This window comes from Papio anubis, chromosome 6 (assembly GCF_008728515.1).
Source record: "Papio anubis isolate 15944 chromosome 6, Panubis1.0, whole genome shotgun sequence".
Taxonomy (NCBI): domain Eukaryota; kingdom Metazoa; phylum Chordata; class Mammalia; order Primates; family Cercopithecidae; genus Papio; species Papio anubis.
The window spans coordinates 51,639,090-51,659,629 of record NC_044981.1 but is presented as its reverse complement, the minus strand read 5'-3'; the positions used below and the strand labels follow the sequence as shown (position 1 = coordinate 51,659,629).

Below are 20,540 nucleotides of genomic sequence, written 5' to 3'. Positions count from 1 at the left end.
GTGAGACCCTATTCGTAAGAAAAAAAAGATAAATTAAAAATAAAAATGCTGCCAGGCGCAGTGGTGTGTGCTACAGTTTAGTGTAGCCATGTTCATCAGTGATCTTAGTTAAATCTTCCAGATAACTGGCAGCAGCTTCTATAGCAGCACTTGCTGCTACACCTTGCCCTTTTGTGTTATGGAGATGACTTCTTCCTTTAAACCTTACGAGCCATCCTCTGCTAGTTTCCAGCTTTTCTTCTGCAGCTTCGTCACCTCTCCCAGCCTTCATAGAATTGAAGTGAGTTTGCGGCTTGCTCTGGATTAGATTTTGGCTTAAGGGAATGTTATGGCTGGTTTGATCTTCTACCTAGACCATGCAAACTTTCAGCAATAAGGCTGTTAATGCTTTCTCATCATTTTTGTGGTCATATGAGTAGCACTTTTAATTTCCTTCAGTAACTTTTCCTTTGCATTCACAACGTGGCTAACCTGGTAGAAGAGGCCCAGCTTTCATCCTGTCTCAGCTTTCCACCTGCCTTCCTCACTAAGCTTAATCATTTCTAGCTTTTGATGTAAAGTGAGAGACATGCTACTCTTCCTTTCACTTCAGCACTTAGAGGCCATTGTAGGATTATTAACCCAATTTCAATATTGTATCTCAGGAAATAAGGAGGCCAGAGAAGAAGAAGATGGTTGGCTGGAACAGCAAGTCTGTGGAGCAGCTAAAATACACACAATATTTATTGAGTTTGCTGTCTTATATAGGTGCGATTCATGGCACCTAAAAACAATTACAATGGTAACATCAAAGTTCAGTAACCACACACAGATCACCGCAACAGATATAATAATAGTGAAAAAATTTGAAATATTTTGAGAAATACTTTATAATTGTGAGAATTACAAAAATGTGACACAGTAACACATAGTGAACACATGCTGTTGGAAAAATGGTACCAATAGAGTTGCTCAGTGCAGAGTTGCCACAAACCTCAGTTCAGAAAACCTGTAATATATACAAAGTGCAATAAAGCAAAGGTGAGGTATGCCTGTACTTTCCGTCACCTTTTTTGTGTATATGTTTTTTCTTTGGCCTTCTTTTCTCCTTTACTGCTTTGTAGAATTTTTATAATCATCATTTTTTATTTTACTTATTCAAAAGTTATTCATTCTCTTATTTGAGTGGTTACCCATAGATGTTTACCATGCATTTTTAACTTATGAAAGTTTCAGTTGAGTCAGTATTTCTGTTCTCCTAAACAATACCAGGGACCTTAGAGGATTCTAGCTCTGACCCCTCATCTTTCATGTTACTATTGTCAGGACTTATTTCTACCTTTTTTTTTTTTTTTTTTTTTTAAAAAAAGAAAATAATTTAGGACCTTAAAAAAAAAAAAAAAAAAAGATAGTCTTGCTCTGTTGCCCAGAATGGAGTGCATTGACGTGATCATAGCTCATTGTAACCTCAAACTCCTGGGCACAAGTGATCCTCCTGCCTCAGCCTCCCAGGCAGCTGGGACTACAGGAGCATGCCACTGTGCCCAGCTAATATTCTTATTTTTTGTAGAGATGGAGTCTCACTTTGTTGCCCAAACTGGTCTCAAATTCCTGGGCTCTGGCAGTCCTCCCATCCTGGCCTCCCAAAGCACTAGGATTACAGGCGTGAGCCACCACATCTGGCCTCACTTTTTTTTTTTTTTTAAGGTCCTAAATAATCACCATTATTGACATCAGTGTTTACTGATTTTCTTTGCTCTGTAAAATTTATTCTTTCCCTTTTGATTCAATTTTTTCGTAAGTAGTTCTTTCTATGAAGAGCAATATCTTAGTCTGAGTGTGATGTTATTTGCCTTTACACTTGAATAATATTTTATCAAGGCATAGGATTCTAGACTAATAGTTATTTTTCCTTAGCACTTTGAAGATTTATTCCAGAGAAGTCTGCTGTGGTCCAACTTTTGCTCATTTGCTCATTTGTAGGGTAATCTTTTTTCTTTCGAGGCACTTTTACATTCTTCCATTCACTCCTACTTCCTTCATTTGTTTCTAATCTAGTGTTTCATCCATCTATTGTGTTTTTAGTTTAAACGGCTGTGTATCTTTTACTTCTGAAAATTCACTGCTTGCTCTTTTTTTATTCCATAACATGGAAGTATTGTCCCCCTCGAATGATATAGATTAGATGACAGTGATCTCCAGATTTAACCATTTGCTGTGTTGCCTTTTTAAGTATTCTGTTAAAAGTTTGCTTACAGATACATCTGTGAGGTTATGCCTCTGGAATAATTATTGTCTGTGTTAAATTTCTTTACCTCCTAAAATAGAAATAAAGGTTTGCCTAGTGTTCTGTGTAAGCATCCCAAACTAGTATTGTTGGGGTCATCTCAGGTAAACGTGCCTTTTCCACATAAAAGAAAGATTTTGGAAGGAGTTGAATTTAAGCTGACTTCTCTTTTCTAAAGAATAATTTGTTGTGGGGACCTCACATTATAGGTAAGAATTGATCGTGTTGGAGTTTTTGCTGTGTTTTATACCACATTTCTACCTGTGTTTATAGTGAGAGAGTTGGTTCTGCTGTTGTTCAGTTTGCCACGTTGCTAGAACCAGAAGTCAGGTTTTTTTTCCTTTGAATTTCTTTTGAAAATGTGTGATGCTTTTTTATTGGAAAGATGAAAGAAGTTGAGCATTTGGTGACTGGGTGCTTTGTTTGTGCTTTCTAACCTCTGTAATTGTGGGCCATGAAAGCATCTCCCTGGGCTCTGGCTTTGAAGGCCATCTGATGGAACCGCAGAGCAGTTGCTTTGGAAACATAATATTCTAAACTGTCTCGTTGTTTTTCTTTCCCTTCAGGCTTTCCTAAAATAGATACGTTATTGTGGGAAAATAGGATTTGGAAAAACACTTAAGCAACCTGGCAATTGATTATTGAATTTTATTTGAAAAATTACTTTGTTTACCAAAATACTTCGAAAAGGCTATTTGCTGTTCTTTTTCCCATTTAGCAGTGGTATACAGCAGTTGAAACATCTGGTGAGATTAGTACTTACAAGAAATGCCTGATCATTGCCTAAAATACTTTTCACTCTTAGTTTCCTTACAACTAAAATTCCTTGCTGAGAAAGAAACTTCTCTCAGGGCCTGAAAGGAAACAGTTAGTTGTCCCTTGTGTATCTGACACTCCCTTGAGAGAATGCCTCACAGTAGGGAGAACGGAGAGAAGGATGCAGCCCAGACGCCCTTCATTCCTCACCCACACCCAGGGGAGGGGAAGGGAATGCTTTCTACAGAGAGGAAGCCTTCCAGCTTGTCCAGAGCCAGGCCTCACTCTTCTAAACTTGTTCCTGCAGCCCCTGGAGAGCTTGGCTCTGCAGTTGGTGTAGCTAGGAGCACATCACTCTACAGATCCTCAACTAAAATGCACTTAACTCTGCAAAGGAGGAGTCAGTTGGTAGGCTGGAGACATTCCTTTAAATGACACAAATTATGCTTTGGCTGGGACATCCAGCACCACCTTAGCCCTAGTTGGAAGCAAAAATACTTAACATTTGCCTAAGATCATAGGAAAGACAGATAGTGCCTACCTTATGCCAGGTATTGGGCTAACTCATCTAATGCTCATTACACTCTTACCATCCGCTTTCCACAGAGGGAAAGTTCTGGGAGGGCTGAACAGGGAGAACTGCTAGCGTAAGAGGGCAGGGCTTGAGGATTCAGGGAAAATGCCAGATATACCTGTTTCAGCTTGGACTGAGGACAGGCTTTTCTTTGTGCTTTATTTTAAAGACTTCTCAAGTGTACAGAACCTGTCCTTTTGACTTAGCCAAGAGTATTACATTCAGCTGTAACCCAGGGGTGTTCCTGTTCACAAGGAGAAGGAAAAAAAAAACCACCTGTGGAGGTCATGGGTGTGAAATTATCTTAATGGTCATCCTTATGCTCTGGACATGAAAGATTTGAAATTTAAAAACCACATGCTTTGACCTGGCACTCCCTAATAGCACTGCCAAAATTGGCCAACTAAACCCTAGACGAAGTAGGTGCTTTCAGTTTTGAGTAGTTCATGGTTAATTTTAAACCAGACATCTGCGGAAGAAAAAGACGCAGCTAAAGGTCTACTTTTCCACAGAATTCTTCATGGACAGAGTATCCCTACCTGTTCTTACTAAGAATTCAAAAACAGATGAAGGACAAAGATGCTTGGAACTGCGTTTTGAGGTGCATTTGGACTGAGAGTCAGGATTCCTTTGTGCTAATCCCAGTGGTACCAAGACCTGGGCCATCCTTATCACTTCTCATTCTCTGTTTTCTCATTAAAAATATGACCTTGTACCAGACCTAAAAAATACACACTTGAGGACTCATACAGAAACAAAGCTATGAAAAGGGTCAACCCTACGTATTCTCGGAGATTTTGCTTAGGAAAGCACCTTAAGTCCTGTGATGTAGTTGAACTTGAGTATGGATAGTCTATTTTCCATTACTTTTTACTCCATTTCTGCTTAGGAGGTAGTAAACATACAGCTTTATCAATCTCTTACCACCAAAAGCAGCCAGCCTTCTTTGGAAAGGGATTATCTTGTTGCTCTGACATCTTGGGATGCTGATGTTAGTGGCTGATAAGGGCCACCCAAGATGATGTTTTCCTACTTTTTCTTTAAGTGTTTCAAGTGACCTTGTTTCCTGAGATGTTTCAGTAGCATTCCAGAAGGTGCCATGAAAATGGTTATTATGCTAAAGGTTACAAGTCGTTCGTGGTTAAATGTGTTATTAGATGGGAAAAGCCAACTCACCATTAAAAATTATTCACTCCTAGCTGGGTGTGGGGGCTCACGCCTGGAATCCCAGCACTTTGGGTGGCCAAGGCGAGCAGATCGCTGGAGCTCAGGAGTTTGAGACCATCCTGCGCAACATGGTGAAACCCCATCTCTACAAAAAAAACAAAAATTAGCCGGGCATGACAGCGTGCACCTGTAGTCTCAGCTGCTTGGGAGGCTGAGGTGGGAGGATGGCTTGAGCCCAGGAAGTGGAGGTTGCAGTGAGCTGAGATTGTGCCACTGCACACCAGCCTGAGCAACATAGCCAGGCCCTGTCTCAAGAAAAAAGATCCACTCCATGAATTATGTCATCCAGAACCAGGTGTGAAACTCACCTAAATTTTTTTCTTTCATTGAAAAGTTGCATGAAACCATTAGGGTTATTGACTTTTATCTCATACGGAGAAAAGAAAGCTTGTAGCTAGGTTTTAATTATAGCTCTGCACATCCTTGTGCGCATCCTCTTGGCCTAATTAAAGTTTGCTTTACTCTAAGGAAGGAGGAAGCATATAAAGCTTTGCAGTGGTACTGTTTGTATCTCAGTATCTTTTTCTCTTTTTCCTTGGAAAAAGCCATGCAAATAATGCCCCTGGGTGGTTCTTGGCCTGCTTTTTCATTGTAGTATAGTTTTACCCTCTTTTGATCTGATTCTCAGACACCTGCCCTTATTTTCAGCACTTCACCTTCTCCAACCTACGGGGTCCTCTCACCCTGTGGTGTCTACTTACATGCAGCTTGAAGAATTTCCGGGAAATTGACCAAAACAGCTCTTTGGAAGGAAGCCAGGCCTAAGCCCTGAAGGGAAAGGTGGCTAATGTGACTTTGACTAGAGGATTGTCTCCTGTGATGTGCTTCTAGTGGGGCTAGAGGGGTCAGTCCTTTGCTTTGAGCACCTCTGGAGTCCACTACCCATGGACACATTGCTATCCTCTGAGGGGGATGGAGGGAGCAGAGCCCTCTACTACTAGCCCATTTTATGGAGGTTTGATGAGGGTCTTAGGTGAATAAGCTTCAACTCAGGTCCTTGGTCTTGGTTTGTTAAATTATTCTATCCTTTCTGAAGCCAGGGAGATTTGAGAATTTCCATGTCCCCATTATGAAATTGATGATGAAGAGTTTTCATCTTGTGAACAGGCTTCAGATGAATATCATCACAAAACCAAGCCTCATTTAAAATACTATGAAGTTCTCTTTTGCTGCACATGAAACATTAAGCCTAGATTTAGGGGAAAGAAATGGCAGTCTTGAACTCTTTGTCATTCGTTTAGCAAATATTTGTTTGACATCTCTGGTGCACTAATCCCTGTGCTGGAATGTGTTGATGCGGATGCAGGAGCCACAGTCACCACCCTTCGAAATCTTACAGAAGAGCGCACAACAGGCCCGTTAACAAAGGGAGCATGTGAGCAAACAGCTATAGGTCACGGCAAGGTGAGGGTAGAGGAAGGAGAATAGACTTCAGGCTTTAGTGCTTAAGGGAGTAATCATGAAGAAAATAGAATTTTAACTGAACTTTGAAGGATAGATAAGATTTTGAGAGCCAGAGATGGGGTACATGGGTGCAGAGGATATTCTAGTTGAAAAGAATAAAACAGTGGTCACTGCCAACACTTATGTTTAATCCTATGTACCACATTGGGTGAGACAGGCATTATGTACTTCATGGTGGGAGCCTTATGTTTATCCCATTTGAGGACTGAGGAAACTGAAGTTTAAAATGTTGGAATAGCTTACCCAAGGTCACCTAGCAAAAGTAAGAAAGCTAGGGTTTAATGGGCTAATGCCCAAACCCATGCTCTTTCCCCTTGGCCACTGTGTAATGGTTAAGGAAGGGCATGTTTGGAGAACGGGAAGAGGTCCAGTTTGCATGCAGGTAGGGGAGGAGTGAAAGATAAGCTTGGGACCACGTTGTGGAAGACACCTGGACACTGCACCTAGGATTCAGGATTTCATTCTGAAGGCAATGATGAATCACTGGAGGGGTTTAAATATGGAAATACAGAATTCAGTGGTTTGAGGGGCACAGCGGCCCCAGTAGAAGTGGTAGGTGTGAGTAGCAATGGAGGGAGTGTTGCATTGAAGCATGACAGAGCTTCTGCAGGGAACCTCAACAGGTGAAAGAGGAATGGTGGGCCTCGGTCAAGTGGAGTGGCACCGAGTGAGCAGCTTACCTGGTTTATGCTTTAGGAGTGAAAAAAGTTCACCACCCAACACCGAGGTTTGAGTTCTTTAACTAAACTCCAAAGACAGTGGGCGTTTTATACATGGATTCCCCTGCCCCATTTATGGGTAGGGAGAGGGCAAATGGAATTTTAGGTTAACTAGTTTAAAGAGTCAAGGCAATCCCACCTGGATCCCTTCTTAAAAAGCAAGCGTGTGTCCAAGAATCCCTTCTGCTGAGTTAACAAGACCCCTTCAACCCGTACTCATCCTTGGGATTGAGGCACCTGCAGAATTACAAGAGAGGATTTATCTTCCTCTTCTCCAGAGAGATCCTTTGATTTTCCCCACCCCTGCCAAGGTAGACATTCATGAATGCAGTCATCCACACCTCCAAGCGTGCGCACATACCAGCCATCCTGTTTTAAAACAGACAAAAGCAAAACCAACCTAGGATGTCTCAGGACACTATAAACCAAAATAGTCGCTGGAAAAAACAGTGATGGTAGGTTCCTGATTTAAGATTCATAAAATGATAACATTTCCAAAAATATCTCTGATGAAGACAGTCATATGTTAGTAGGTTTTTAATTTTGCCAAGAAAGGCTGCTGTTTTAAAGGAGTATCTTTTACATTGCATGAATTTATCTTCATGAAAACTTTACTGCATTGTCCTTATTTTTCTCATTCGCGGTTGTCCCGTGAACATTTCATCAAGAAGCACCAGTTCCCTTTCTGTGCCCTCAAGCCACAGGAGGTAGTTCCTTGGTTCCCTCCTGGGGTAGAAAGAAGGGCAGAGAAAAGAGCTCTGTACTAAGCTGGCCCTTCCCTCCCCACCCCAGGTCTCAAGAGTGCATGCCAGCTTCCTCCCCCAACCTTCACCCCACTTTGGATTCAGGCTTTGTGTCTTGCTTCTTAGGACTTCTGATCAGCCTGCATGGATCCTGCTTGACTGACCATGACTTTAGAGAGTGGAATAAGACCAAAAAGTTAATACACCTTCTAATGAATTACCGTGTGGATACTGTTCTTTCAAAGATAGTATAGAATAGTTTGTTGTGTGGTCTGATTTTAAAGTCTGTTAACATGAAGCTACAGAAAATTGGAATAAACCCTTTAGAGATAATTTAGTCCAACTTCATCCTTTTACAGTAAAAACAAGAGCCCACAGGAATTAGCTGGCTTGCCCCAGGTGCTGGGCCTGGCACTCAAGCCTTCCTCCTAATCCATGGCTCTTCATCATGAACTGGTGCTTCCCCCATGCTAAATCCTTGTGCTCTTGTTTGGCCATGAAAAGCCTGTTAAGTCTCAGTGCTTTTTTATGTGTAGAAGGTGACAAAGCAGAAGGAAAATGGCAAGAAAAAGATAACCAAAGAAAAATCAGAACGCAGGATACGCAGTGTGAGTACAGCGGTGCGCCCATTTTTGGCATTTATTTCTGAGGTCAGACCGGGTGGAAATATCACAAGGTGTCTTCAGATCCTCGTAATCACCTCTTGTTCCCTGCGGGGAATCTGTGTTGCTCACCAAGCTAAACTCTTGTGTTCAAGGACAGGGAACACAAGAATCGGGGTCCTTTCTGTCAGCACAGTGCCTACTGCACTGCAAGTGATTCTGAGGCATGGGCACAATTTCTTCAGGCTGTGAAGCCTAATTCATGGATCCAGAGGATTGTACATACAACAACAGGAAATAATGAAGATAAAGTTGGACTGAATTATCCCTGGGCCTACAGCAGTGGTTCTCAAAGTATGGTTTCCATATCAGCAGCATCAGTATCACCTGGGCCCTGTTAGACATACAAATTCTAGGCCCCCAGACCTACTGGAACAGAAGCACCCCCAGGGACCCATGTTTTAATAACTCGCCCCTCAGGTAATTCTGATGCTGCACGCTCAAGTTTGAGGAGCACTGGCTTAGGGAAGGCAGCCAGAGGCTTCTGTGGGGCAGAGCAGGGAGCCTGTGATTGGCTTGGTCTGGGCACTTGTGCTAGAACCAAGGGGGTGATAGGCTGAGCGTTCTGCAGAGAGGCAGTGTGGTAAAGGAGGGTCTCTGAGGGCAGCAGCCTGGGAGTGACTTTTAAGCCCGTCCCTTAGGAAATTGAGGCTCAAGTCATTAAAACTTTCCTTTTGTTTACACTTCCCTACAATTGTTTCTTCTCAGAGCAAACTTGGCTCAGCACAGCCCAAGGTAAATTATCACAGATTCTGCAACTGATAAAGTTCAAACAGGACTTTACATGGCTCAGATGCTGTTGGTGACTGGCTTTTTCTTCTTTTTTAGTTAGTAACAGGAGTATGGGAAGGCAAATACAACTTCTTCTGTCAGGGCACACGCACCGCAGGAGAATCAGATATGAAGGTACTGTCTCTTTTTCAGAAACTTTATTGTAAGTGTTGAGTTTTTTAAAAATAAATTGTATAAAATACAAAATGGCCCATAACCTCACTTCTCAGGCAATCCCTGTTGATATTTTTAAAAGAATAAAAAAGGCAATATATATACATGGTATTAAAATTTGAACGTGAAAGGTATAAAATAAAACCTAAAGCATCCCCCTCTGTAAAAATAACTCCTGTTAACAGTTGGCAGGAAAAATCACATGCATTTGTCAGCATGTTATATTTACACAAACAGGATCATGAGAGCAATGTCTTAAATTTTTAAAATCACTCATTTAAGTACTTTTTTTCCGAGTAGTGGTGTTAAAAATAAAATCTGACTTCCACTCATGAGGTTTATTTTAAATCACAGGCCAACAGTCGCAGCTCAGCATGGGCAGTCATCTCCTTAGAGCACCTGTTTGATATGTGTAATTAGGCAGAGACCTGACACTGCAGGTTCTGATTCCTTCTGTGTCTCTTGTCAGGTCAGTTGCCCCATGCTAGTCCCTGAAATCAAAAGCATTTTTTCAGATGGTTTTCCTTTGCTAATGGCTGTGCAGGCTGCTTCCAGAGGGAATAGGCAGACTTCAAGGTTTTGAGCCTTGAGCCTCATGTTTTTATTAGTCTCAGAGAGTGTCAGGGACCCTTTCAAAACATTTCCTATAGTCATTTCAAACCCCTCCAGCTGTCCTAGTCCAATCATGTTCTTCGGTTAAAGGTACTTGGAGAGTGACCATAGCTCCCAACCACTGGTGGACATTAAGAGCTGTTGGGGCACTCAGGCTTCTCCGAGTTGACATCAGATTTTTGGATATTAGTGGAACATTATAGAGGCGATATTCCAGAGAAGCCGTGAGGATAAGCCTATTAAATCTTTGACCCTTTCCTCTTAGATTATCCGTGTCCTCTGGTGGTACTACTTCTCCAAACTCATAGAATTTATGGACACCTTCTTCTTCATCCTGCGCAAGAACAACCACCAGATCACGGTCCTGCACGTCTACCACCATGCCTCGATGCTGAACATCTGGTGGTTTGTGATGAACTGGGTCCCCTGCGGCCACTGTAAGTGTTAGAGACGGGGACTTGGGGAACAGGTGTGAGCAGGGAGGAGAGTTCAAACTAAGGCTTTCAGAAAAGGTGCTGTTGCTGTAAATGTCTAGGTCAGGCTTTCAACTTTGTGTTCAAGTTGCTTTTAATGATAGTTTATGTACCTATGCAAACAAAACCCTTTTTTAGTTAAGTGAACTTTCTGTGCTGATTGGGCAAGATGAGGGAGATACCACTGGGGACATACTAAGGAATAGGTATAGTATTCTGTCTTAGAGGGCAACTGTCCAGGTTCTTTCTGGTCCTTCTGTAGGATGTGGAAGTGTTTGACAGGGGCAAGTGAGGAAAATAGGATTACACTGTTGCATGAGTACAGGGAGCAAGGCTCATTTTGAAATACAGCTTTAGCTGTCATGCATTAGGAAGTCTCCACATGTTCTAACAACCCTCATATTCCCTGAAGCATGGTGATCAGGGTGTCTTCCATAACAAGCACCAAAACTTGAGATAAATTTTCTAAGGTTGTACTTGGTTTTTGGAAAGGTTGTAGTCCAGAGTTTCTTAAAATTTTCAAAGATTGCCACCTTGAGATTCAGCCTGGGAGTTTTAGCAAATGTCTCAGTCAAAAGTCCTGTCATGCCAACACTGAAGAATTTAACTGAGAACCTATGGGTCTATTTACCATACTTTTTCTCTGGGATAGCACTGCCCTTGATTACCTGAGCCTACCAAGATTCACAGTATCATGGAATTCCAGAGCTAGGAGATAAAAAAAAAAAACTTTCCAAATACAGATCCTTTGGGTTTGGGAGGAAACTGAGACCACAGAAAGGTGGGTAGAGCTGGGACTTTCTGCTCCCTCTTCCTCCCACGGTCAGAGTTCATGATAGTGGATTAGCTGACCTAACTTTCTAATAGAAACAGCCCCTCCCTACATTTGAAGAATGCTTTAAATTTTCAGAGAACTTTCAGGAGGACAGATTTAATTAACTCCACTTGGCCCATGAGAAACTGAACCAGGGAATGGATGTGACATGTCCAAAGTCAAACAGCCAGTTCCTGTCATAGCCAGGAGTAGAAACTTCCCTAAAACCAGGCACCTCCAACTGCACAGGGAAAAGCCATATGGCTTGGTTTGGTTGCTGACTGTCGGGGAGGAGAACAGAGTCTGGAAAAATAACTAGTGGTCCTACTGGACATTGAAAATGATGTGGTAAGATGGCTCTTTTATCTCTGAGGAACTAGACTCTTGACTCTACTATTAATAAAAATGTATGACCTCAGCACTGCAGTCCTGTGGAATAATTAGAAGGTGGCTTCAGAGACCTCTCCACGCCCCAGCAAATGTGTAGAAACAGCCATTTTTGAGCATGTTGCCCATCAGCTGTCTTCCACAGCCTTCAGAGAGCATATCTGAGGCAGTTGTGCATGCAAAGAAAAACAGCTGCCTCTGGGAGTTGGTGGGCATCTGCAACAAAGCCTGTAGGTGCCGGAATGGCGTCATGGCTTCTGTGTCAGGTGGGCCCCTAGCAGCTACAGCTGACCCCTGGGCTCGGAGCCTCTTGGTGGCTGCCTGCCCAAGTGGAAATTGAATTCTTGTTACACATCCATGCAGTGCTTGCTGTTACAGTGTTTGTCAGCCCTGTTGGAAATCATCTCTCTTTCTGATTCAAAAAGAATCTTGAATTTTTTTTTTTTTTAAACCACCTATTCTGTTTAAAACACTAATACATTCTCCTTCCCAAATCCCTCTGTTCCTGCAGCTTATTTTGGTGCCACACTTAATAGCTTCATCCACGTGCTCATGTACTCTTACTATGGTTTGTCGTCGGTCCCTTCCATGCGTCCATACCTCTGGTGGAAGAAGTACATCACTCAGGGGCAGCTGGTGAGTGACTTGGCCTCTTTCCCCAGGACTTGCTTCCTGGTGGATGCAGACCTCTTGCTGGTTTTAGTGTTGTGTAATAGCAGCTAAGATGCCCCTTCTCCACCCTTTTTCATTTGATATAATTAAATTCCTTGAAGTGGGTAGATCAGGGAATTTTCTTATTTTGAATTGATAGTGAACTGTGACCATGGGCGTACAGCTAGTTGAATTGTAGAAAGAGGGCTAGAATCTAATCTGCCAACTTCAAGTTCAGCTCTTCTGAGTTTTTGCACATAAGCACATATGCATGTATGTGTGTGTATATATATATGTGTATGTGTGTGTGTTTTCTAATTATAGTCCAAAATCCAAAATGGAAGTTCTGTGTTTCTGGGGGTTTTAGAAGGAGCTGGAGAGTAGTATGGAGTCCAGGGTATGTGTAGCCCATTACTAGGCAGCAAGGATATTTGTCTGGCAGGTATGGGTGACCCCTCAGCCCCCATGCAGAGGAGTACCTGTTGGTGAGGATGGCAGCTGTTTGCTTCAATTAACAGCTCCCTCCCCTGGTTTACTGCCAGGGCCAGGCCACTTCATCTGATACTTCTCACCATCCTTGATTAAGCCTTCTCCATTTATCAGTATATTATAGTTAACCTCTTTCTCTCCTCTTATGAATTCTTCTATGAACTAATTAATACTACTACTGCTCATGTTAAAAACTGACATTTCGTATGTGTTGAGCACATGTTGGGCACTCATACTAAGTACATGATTTTACATAGATTGTTCCAGTAGCCTGATTTCATATTATTGTCCCCAGGCCAGGCGCAGTGGCTCACACATGTAATCACAGCATTTTTGGGAGGTCAAGGCATGAGGATCACTTGAGGCCAGGAGTTTAAGACCAGCCTACGGAACATAGTGAAACCCTGTCTCTACCAAAAAAAAAAAAAAATTATTGTCCCTATTTTATAGATGACACTGAGACAATAAGCCAAAGCTAGCTGACTGAGGGGTGTGGACATTAAATCTTTTGCCCTTTCCTTGCCTTATTAACACATTTTTCTAAACAGACCAAGCTGATTCAGACCCCTTCAAGTCAATTAGGATTTTTCAATCTTTAAAAATAACAATCTGAAAAAAAACGTCTTGAGAAAATCTTCTGAGAGACTAGTGTTTAATATTTCATTTTCACCTCCCTGTCAACTGCTATGTTTTCTCACCCACCTGTGAAAAAGGAAAATTGTTGATTAAGCTCCTTGTTATACTTGAGGAGAAACGATGCAGAAATTGATTTATACCACAGTTTTGGGTCTGGTGGAAGCAGAATTTGAAAGAAAAGACTGGCAAAGTTGGTCTCCCATTAGGCTCTGTACTTTGAGGTGGAGGATTAAACCTACCCAGGTTGTCAGGATTTATTTTAAGCACCACTCCTAGTTATTCCTCAGTCTGCAGTACTAACCTTAAAAAGAGAAGGCAAACAGCCAGGCACAGTGGGTCATGGCTTGGAGTCCCAGTTACTTAGGAGGCTGAGATAGAAGGATCTCTTGAACCTAGGAGTTTGAGGCCACCCTGGACAACATAGAAAGACCTTGTCTCAAAAATTAAAAACAAAACCCTCTACATAGAAACATTGGAGCTGCCAGAAATACAGTGCGCAGAGCCTAGCCCTTTTTTGGTTTGAGACGGAGTCCCGCTCTGTCACCAAGCTGGAGTACAGTGGCGCCATCTTGGTTCACTGCAACCTCTGCCTCCTGGGTTCAAGCGACTCTCCTATCTCAGCCTCCTAAGTAGCTGGGACTACAGGCATGTGCCACCATGCCCGGCTAATTTTTGTATTTCTAGTAGAGACAGAGTTTCACCATTTTGGCCAGGATGGTGTTGATCTCTTGACCTCGTGATCCACCAGCCTTGGCCTCCCAAAGTGCTGGGATAACAGGTGTGAGCCACCATGCCCAGCCTGAGCCTAATCCTTTTTAAAACATCTTTCCACCATTTCTCTAACCAGTTCACATGCGTTTCAAGATTTATTCATCAGAATTAATCAATGCACTTACTGTTGTTTGCCAGTAAAGGTTTAAATCTACTCATCAGCCTTCACTAAACTAGAAGGGTCCGTGGATAAGGAGTTGGAAGAATGTCCAGCCAGGTGGCACATCCTGCAGTGATGTTATCAGTGCCCTTTCAACATACACACTCACTCTTCCTTCTCAAAAAACAAAAACAAAAAGTCTTGCATCTCTCTATAGTGTGTCCTTGAATTTTGGAGAATGTAGTTTAAATAGCTTGGAGGGCAGAGGAAGAATATGTGTAAGACAAACACACCTAGAGTTTAGGATGAGTGTTGTGTATGTGTTGTGTTCATGAAGTGACTGCTGTACCTGCAGAAAGGGTAGTGAGTGGTAATTCAGAAATTTAGGTGATGCTGGGTAAAAAGTCTGCCTGGTGTGGGGCCTCGTCCATGCACTGTCCCTGCTCAGCTGCATCCCCTCTGTTCCCCTAGCTTCAGTTTGTGCTGACAATCATCCAGACCAGCTGCGGGGTCATCTGGCCGTGCACATTCCCTCTTGGTTGGTTGTATTTCCAGATTGGATACATGATTTCCCTGATTGCTCTCTTCACAAATTTCTACATTCAGGTAAATCTCACTCTTCTCTGGGACTTGGTATCTGGGGCCTTTACCAACAAAGGCCCTCATCTGTTAACTTAAGGGCATGTGGAGCCTTTGCTGGGTGACAGGCTCTGGCCTCTAATGGAGTCACTATGACAAGAGCAGCCCCTGCCTCTGGGGGGCTCACAGCTCACTGGAAGACACTCTAGAACCCTGTTCTAGAGCCTGGGTGAGGGAGTCTTGGGATTCCCCTGGGAAATGGAAAACTGTGCAGCAGGACCCTGTGTTGCTTCCCTCTGACCTGCAGCAGAGAGACGTGAGAGGTGATTTCAATCAGAAATCTCTCAGTTCACTACCTTGAACGTCATGGCCAAATAAAATTTCAGAGGAGATTTTTATCACAGTCCTCAGATACAGAGATCCGCTTTATGTCCCGGCTTTCTTATACATTTAGTCCTCAGGTGTGAGGATTTGGTTCATTCCTAAGCATATGATGTGGTGACGTAGGTCTTTGCTCACAGAAAGGTCCATTTAGGGCAGATCGTCTCTAGTGGTGCCTGACCACATTGCAGCCACTGCTCATTCTCCTGCCATGTGTCACCCCCCAGATGACATCTGTCCTGCTATTGTTGCCAGTGCCTGGTAGCCATAAGGCCTGCTGATCTGGGCAAAACACAGAGGTCAGGAGCAAGGGCAGAGGCTGCAAGTCCTGAGGCTCAGACATTTGTCCTTTCCTCTTCTGTGCCCATAGGCACCTGTGTGTGGCATGTTGGGTTTGAGTTGAAGTCATATACTTCTGGGCTTCATAGTTTATGGCTGCACTGTGGGACATACACCAGGTACAAGGAAGGTGAAAGGATAGGACCTGATGAAACTGAAATCACATTTATTCTAACTGCTTATAGCAGCATAGCACTTTGTTCATGAAGGCCGAGGTAGTCACTGAGGCAGTGAGGAACTTTTGAAGACAAAGAAGGGATGTTAGTGTCGAGAGAGCTACTGCCAGGTGGGAAAGGCTGATTTGGCCACATAACCCCTGTCATCTGCCATCCAGATACTAAAAGGCAAAGCAGAGTAAAATGTAAATTGAATTTTCTATGTGACATTTTAAATCGTATTTCTGTTGCAGCCTGTGATTCAGTTAACTTACCTCAGGCTAAGCCTCAGAAAAAAAAAGCAAGAATGATTGAAACCAGTGACAAAAGATTTAGTCATGGGGACTTGACCACAGGAGTTTCTCGTTGATAAGATTTGATCTTAAAAGAAAACTAGGCCTAGTGTTAGAGATGCAAGTCCCAGTAACGTTCCCTGTAAAGAAAACTGTCTGTGGTCATTTGGTTCTCATCTGCCCTTACACATTTTAGACCTACAACAAGAAGGGGGCCTCCCGAAGGAAAGACCACCTGAAGGACCACCAGAATGGGTCCGTGGCTGCTGTGAACGGACACACCAACAGCTTTTCACCCCTGGAAAACAATGTGAAGCCAAGGAAACTGCGGAAGGATTGAAGTCAAAGAATTGAAACCCTCCAAACCACGTCATCTGATTGTAAGCACAATATGAGTTGTGCCCCAATGCTCGTTAACAGCTGCTGTAACTAGTCTGGCCTACAATAGTGTGATTCATGTAGGACTTCTTTCATCAATTCAAAACCCCTAGAAAACCTATACGGATTATATAAGTAGGGATAAGATTTCTAACATTTCTGGGCTCTCAATGACCCCTGCGATAGACTGTGGAAAGGGAGTATTATCGTAGTATACAACACTGCTGTTGCCTTATTAGTTATAACATGATAGGTGCTGAATTGTGATTCACAATTTAAAAACACTGTAATCCAAACTTTTTTTTTAACTGTAGATCATGCATGTGATTGTAAATGTAAATTTGTACAATGTTGTTATAGTAGAGAAACACACATGCCTTAAAATTTAAAAAGCAGGGCCCAAAGCTTATTAGTTTAAATTAGGGTATGTTTCAAGTTTGTATTAATTTGTAATAGCTCTGTTTAGAAAAAATCAAAGACCATGATTTATGAAACTAATGTGACACATAGTTTCCAATGACTTGTTGATGTGAAATTAGACACGGCACCTTCAGTTTTGTACTATTGGCTTTGAATCAAGCAGGCTCAAATCTAGCGGAACAGTCAGTTTAACTTTTTAACAGATCTTATTTTTTTATTTTGAGTGCCACTATTAATGTAAAAGGGGGGGGCTCTAAAGCAGTCTCAATGAAACTTAAATATATATTTGTCCTCGCGATTTTAGGAAGGGTGGAGGGTGAGTAGGCCATTTTTAATTTCTGAAGTGCTAAGTGTTTTTATACAGCAAACAAAAAGTCAATTTTGCTTTCCACCAGTGCGAGAGAGGATGTATACTTTTCAAGAGAGATGATTGCCTATTTATCATTTGACAGAGTCCCATAGATGAGCAATGGGGAACTGGTTGCCAGGGTCTAAATTTGGATTGATTTCTGTACTGTTATCTGTTTTGACACAGATTTCCTTGTAAAATGTGCCTAGTTTACCAAAATTAACAAAGGGGGGTGGGGAAAGGACTTTAAAAATGTTCAAGGTAAAATCAAGTACAGCATAAGAGAATCGAGAAATTTGATAGAGGTAACTTGTTTAATGTAAATCTAATAGTACTTGTAATTTCTTTCTGCTTAGAATCTAAAGATTTGTTTAGAACCTCTTGTTTAAAAATAATAGACTGCTTATCATAAAATCACATCTCACACATTTGAGGCAGTGGTCAAACAGATAAAGCCTATGATGTGTGTCATTTTAAAGTATTGGAATTTAGCCTCTGAATACCTTCTCCACTGGGGGAAAGATATTCGTGGAACCACTCGTGACATATCTTAGAAGGTCATTGACAATGTATAAACTAATTGTTGGTTTGATATTTATGTAAATATCAGTTTACCATGCTTTAATTTTGCACATTCACACTATAGGGAGCCTGTTGGTTCTCTATTAGTCTTGTGGGTTTTCTGTTTGAAAAGGAGTCATGGCATCTGTTTACATTTACCTTACAAACCTAGAATGTGTATATTTATAAATGTATGTCTTCATTCCTAGGTACTAATTTGCAGATGTCTTTACATATTTCAAATACAGAAACTATAACATTCAATAGTGTGCTGTCAAAGTGTGCTTAGCTCACCTGGATATACCCACATTGTTAAATGTCTAAACAGTAATCATTAAAACATTTTTGATTACCTGTGCCTTCGTTTTACATTTTTTGTGCTGGCAATTCTGAAGAACTGGAGAAAAATCCACTTCATTCACTGTCTAGGAGCTTACGCAAATGGATGGTAAATCATTCAGTTTGGAAGGCCATACTATTGCTTAGTTCTCAACGAGGAAGGACCCTGCATAATAACGCATAGTGGTGGTTCCACCCTAACGTTGTCCTCTCTGCCTCCTCCAGGTAATCCCACTAAAGGTTCCAGCTCTAAACATGCTCCTTTATCCTTCCTCCCGTTGGCCCCAATCTCTCGCCTTACCCCGAGAATGTTAGAATTACTCTCCGAGGTCTAGACCATAGGTCTGCAAAATTTTTTTCTGGAAAGAACAAGTTGGAAAATATTTCAGGCTTTGCAGGACATGCAGTCCCTGTTGCAGCCACTTGACTGTGCCATCGTGGAGCACAAAAACAGTCATAGACAATATGTAAAGGAATATGCATGGCTGTGTTCTAATAAAACTTTATTTACAAGCTTGGACAACATAGCAAGACCCTGTCTCTACAAAAAATTTGTAGAAACTAGCTGGGCATGGTAGTACGTACCAGCAGTCCCAGCTTCTCAGGAGGATGAGGCCACAAAGATCGCTTGAACCCATGAGTTCAAGGTTACGGTGAACAAGGGCCATGTGACTGCCCTCCAGTCTGCAACAGACTGAGACCCCATCTTTTAAAAAAAAAAAAAAATTACAAAACAGAAGGCCTGTGCCCATAGTTTGCTGACCTCTACTCTAGAGTAATGAGGTCCCCTCCCCTTTGAACCTAAAGCTCAGTCATTTTCTTTGCCAAAGATCATTTTATGTCCCAGATCATGGCCCTTCCCAGCCTACCCCATTTTGTTTCAATTTACAGGTGCATTCATGTCTACAACAGGAGAGATGACGTGGATGGTTCATCTTCCTTCCATCTGCTTCATGCCATACGGTCCCCAGTATAGGCTCTTAGGTGCTAAACTAGAAAGCACCTAAGAGCCAAGACTGAGCCTGTACTGTTTTAAATGAGTGCACATGAGAGACATGTTAGTTGCTGAAACCACCTGTGGATATGACTGCAGAATTGTCAGAACTCCAGAGAAATGTCACCTAAAACTGCATTTAGTACTTGGGATATTATCCAGAAGGCACAAGAGGATTGTTGGGGAGCTGATGGTAATAAATTATATCCCTGTCTTTCCCCTCTGAGTTCAGAACAAATTGAAAAAATACTGGAAATTAGACCAGTAGGAATTAAAATAGCATGTGTCTTACTAAGAAGGCTGGATTGGTGAAACTAAGACCAGAGTGTGGCTCTCTAATTAACCCTTGCTAATAACTCTGTTAACCTAACTTACCAGGGCTCAGTAGCACAGCAGTGGTTGCTCTGATGGTTGGTCTGGTGATAAAGTGGTTATTAAAATATATTAAATATCAGTCCTGGAATTTACCTACCTTAAATTGTAAACTCCCCTTGTAGTGGCAGATTCTACACTGATGACCTTACCATGCCAAGGAAGTGTGCTTAGCTGCAACTCTCAAGCAGCAATCCCTCCTCCCTTCAGAGAAGTGAGTGGATAAGAGGCAGGAGAGAGGGCAGATGTGTTCTGCTCTCCTTTTTCCTGTATGGAAAAGGGAAGATTCCCGTTTCTCCCTCTATTTTTAGCTGCCTTGCTAATCATGTAGAAGGGCGTTGTAGACTAATATGAGAAGTACAGCTTGGAGGCTGCATTGACGGGGTTGAAGTCCTCCCTGTGTGACCTTTTGGCAAGAAAACTTTGCCTTAGTTTTTCTCATCTGCCAAATAGGAATAATGTTGGTTTCTATGTTATAGGGTCCTTGTAAGGATTAAATAAATGACTAATGATACTGTATATATATATAACCTTTGGAACCCCATCTAGCTCAGAATAAAGTATAAGTGATGACTTACCTTCAGGATTGTAATCTCAACTCACCCCACTGGTCTCTTTCAGCTGTAAGCTGATTGGCTGCTCTAGTAATCCTATCAAAAAAAAGGGAAGGAAGTTATTTTGTATGACATTTTCTTTGTTAAATCAGTGTTGAAAAGAAATAAGCAATTCTTAGGAGTCAAATGTTCACCATCTATGTTATTCCTGATTTTGCCAGAGTTTTACATTAAATTCACCATTCTGGAGTTTTTAGAATCTACTTTGGAAAATAGGGCAGTGATTATCAGTATCTGGACTTTATTCATTATTTCTCTGGAGTTCTGACAACAATTCTGAAGTCATATCTGCAGGTTGTTTCAGCGACTGACATGTCTTTCATGAGAACTCATTTAAAACAGGTGTCTCCTGCTATCCCGTTATCACTCTTGGACTTCAAATCCTAACCAGGTTTTTCTCTATACTCTTTAATTTGGAAATGATTGTCCTCAGTGGAGCAGATGGAGCCAAATAGTGGTTGCTGTCGGTTTTCTGCT

General features: G+C 42.0%; 1 protein-coding gene across 10 annotated transcripts in view; it reads left to right on the top strand.

The window, feature by feature from the left end:
- ELOVL5 (ELOVL fatty acid elongase 5) overlaps nt 1–20,540 on the top strand; it is a 153,110-nt gene that overhangs the window by 60,485 nt on the left and 72,085 nt on the right. For 4 of the 10 annotated variants that reach the window (XM_003897745.4, XM_021937375.2, XM_009205393.4 and 1 more), the window contains exons 4-8: nt 9,240–9,317; nt 10,234–10,405; nt 12,154–12,278; nt 14,761–14,895; nt 16,233–18,102. In XM_003897745.4, the coding sequence (XP_003897794.1) occupies nt 9,240–9,317; nt 10,234–10,405; nt 12,154–12,278; nt 14,761–14,895; nt 16,233–16,376 (654 nt within the window). In that variant the 3' untranslated portion in view covers nt 16,377–18,102. Of the gene's footprint in view, nt 1–8,285; nt 8,358–9,239; nt 9,318–10,233; nt 10,406–12,153; nt 12,279–14,760; nt 14,896–16,232; nt 18,103–20,540 lie in introns of those variants that run through there. The other 6 variants (XM_021937373.2, XM_021937374.2, XM_021937376.1 and 3 more) reach the window with 3 other exon arrangements.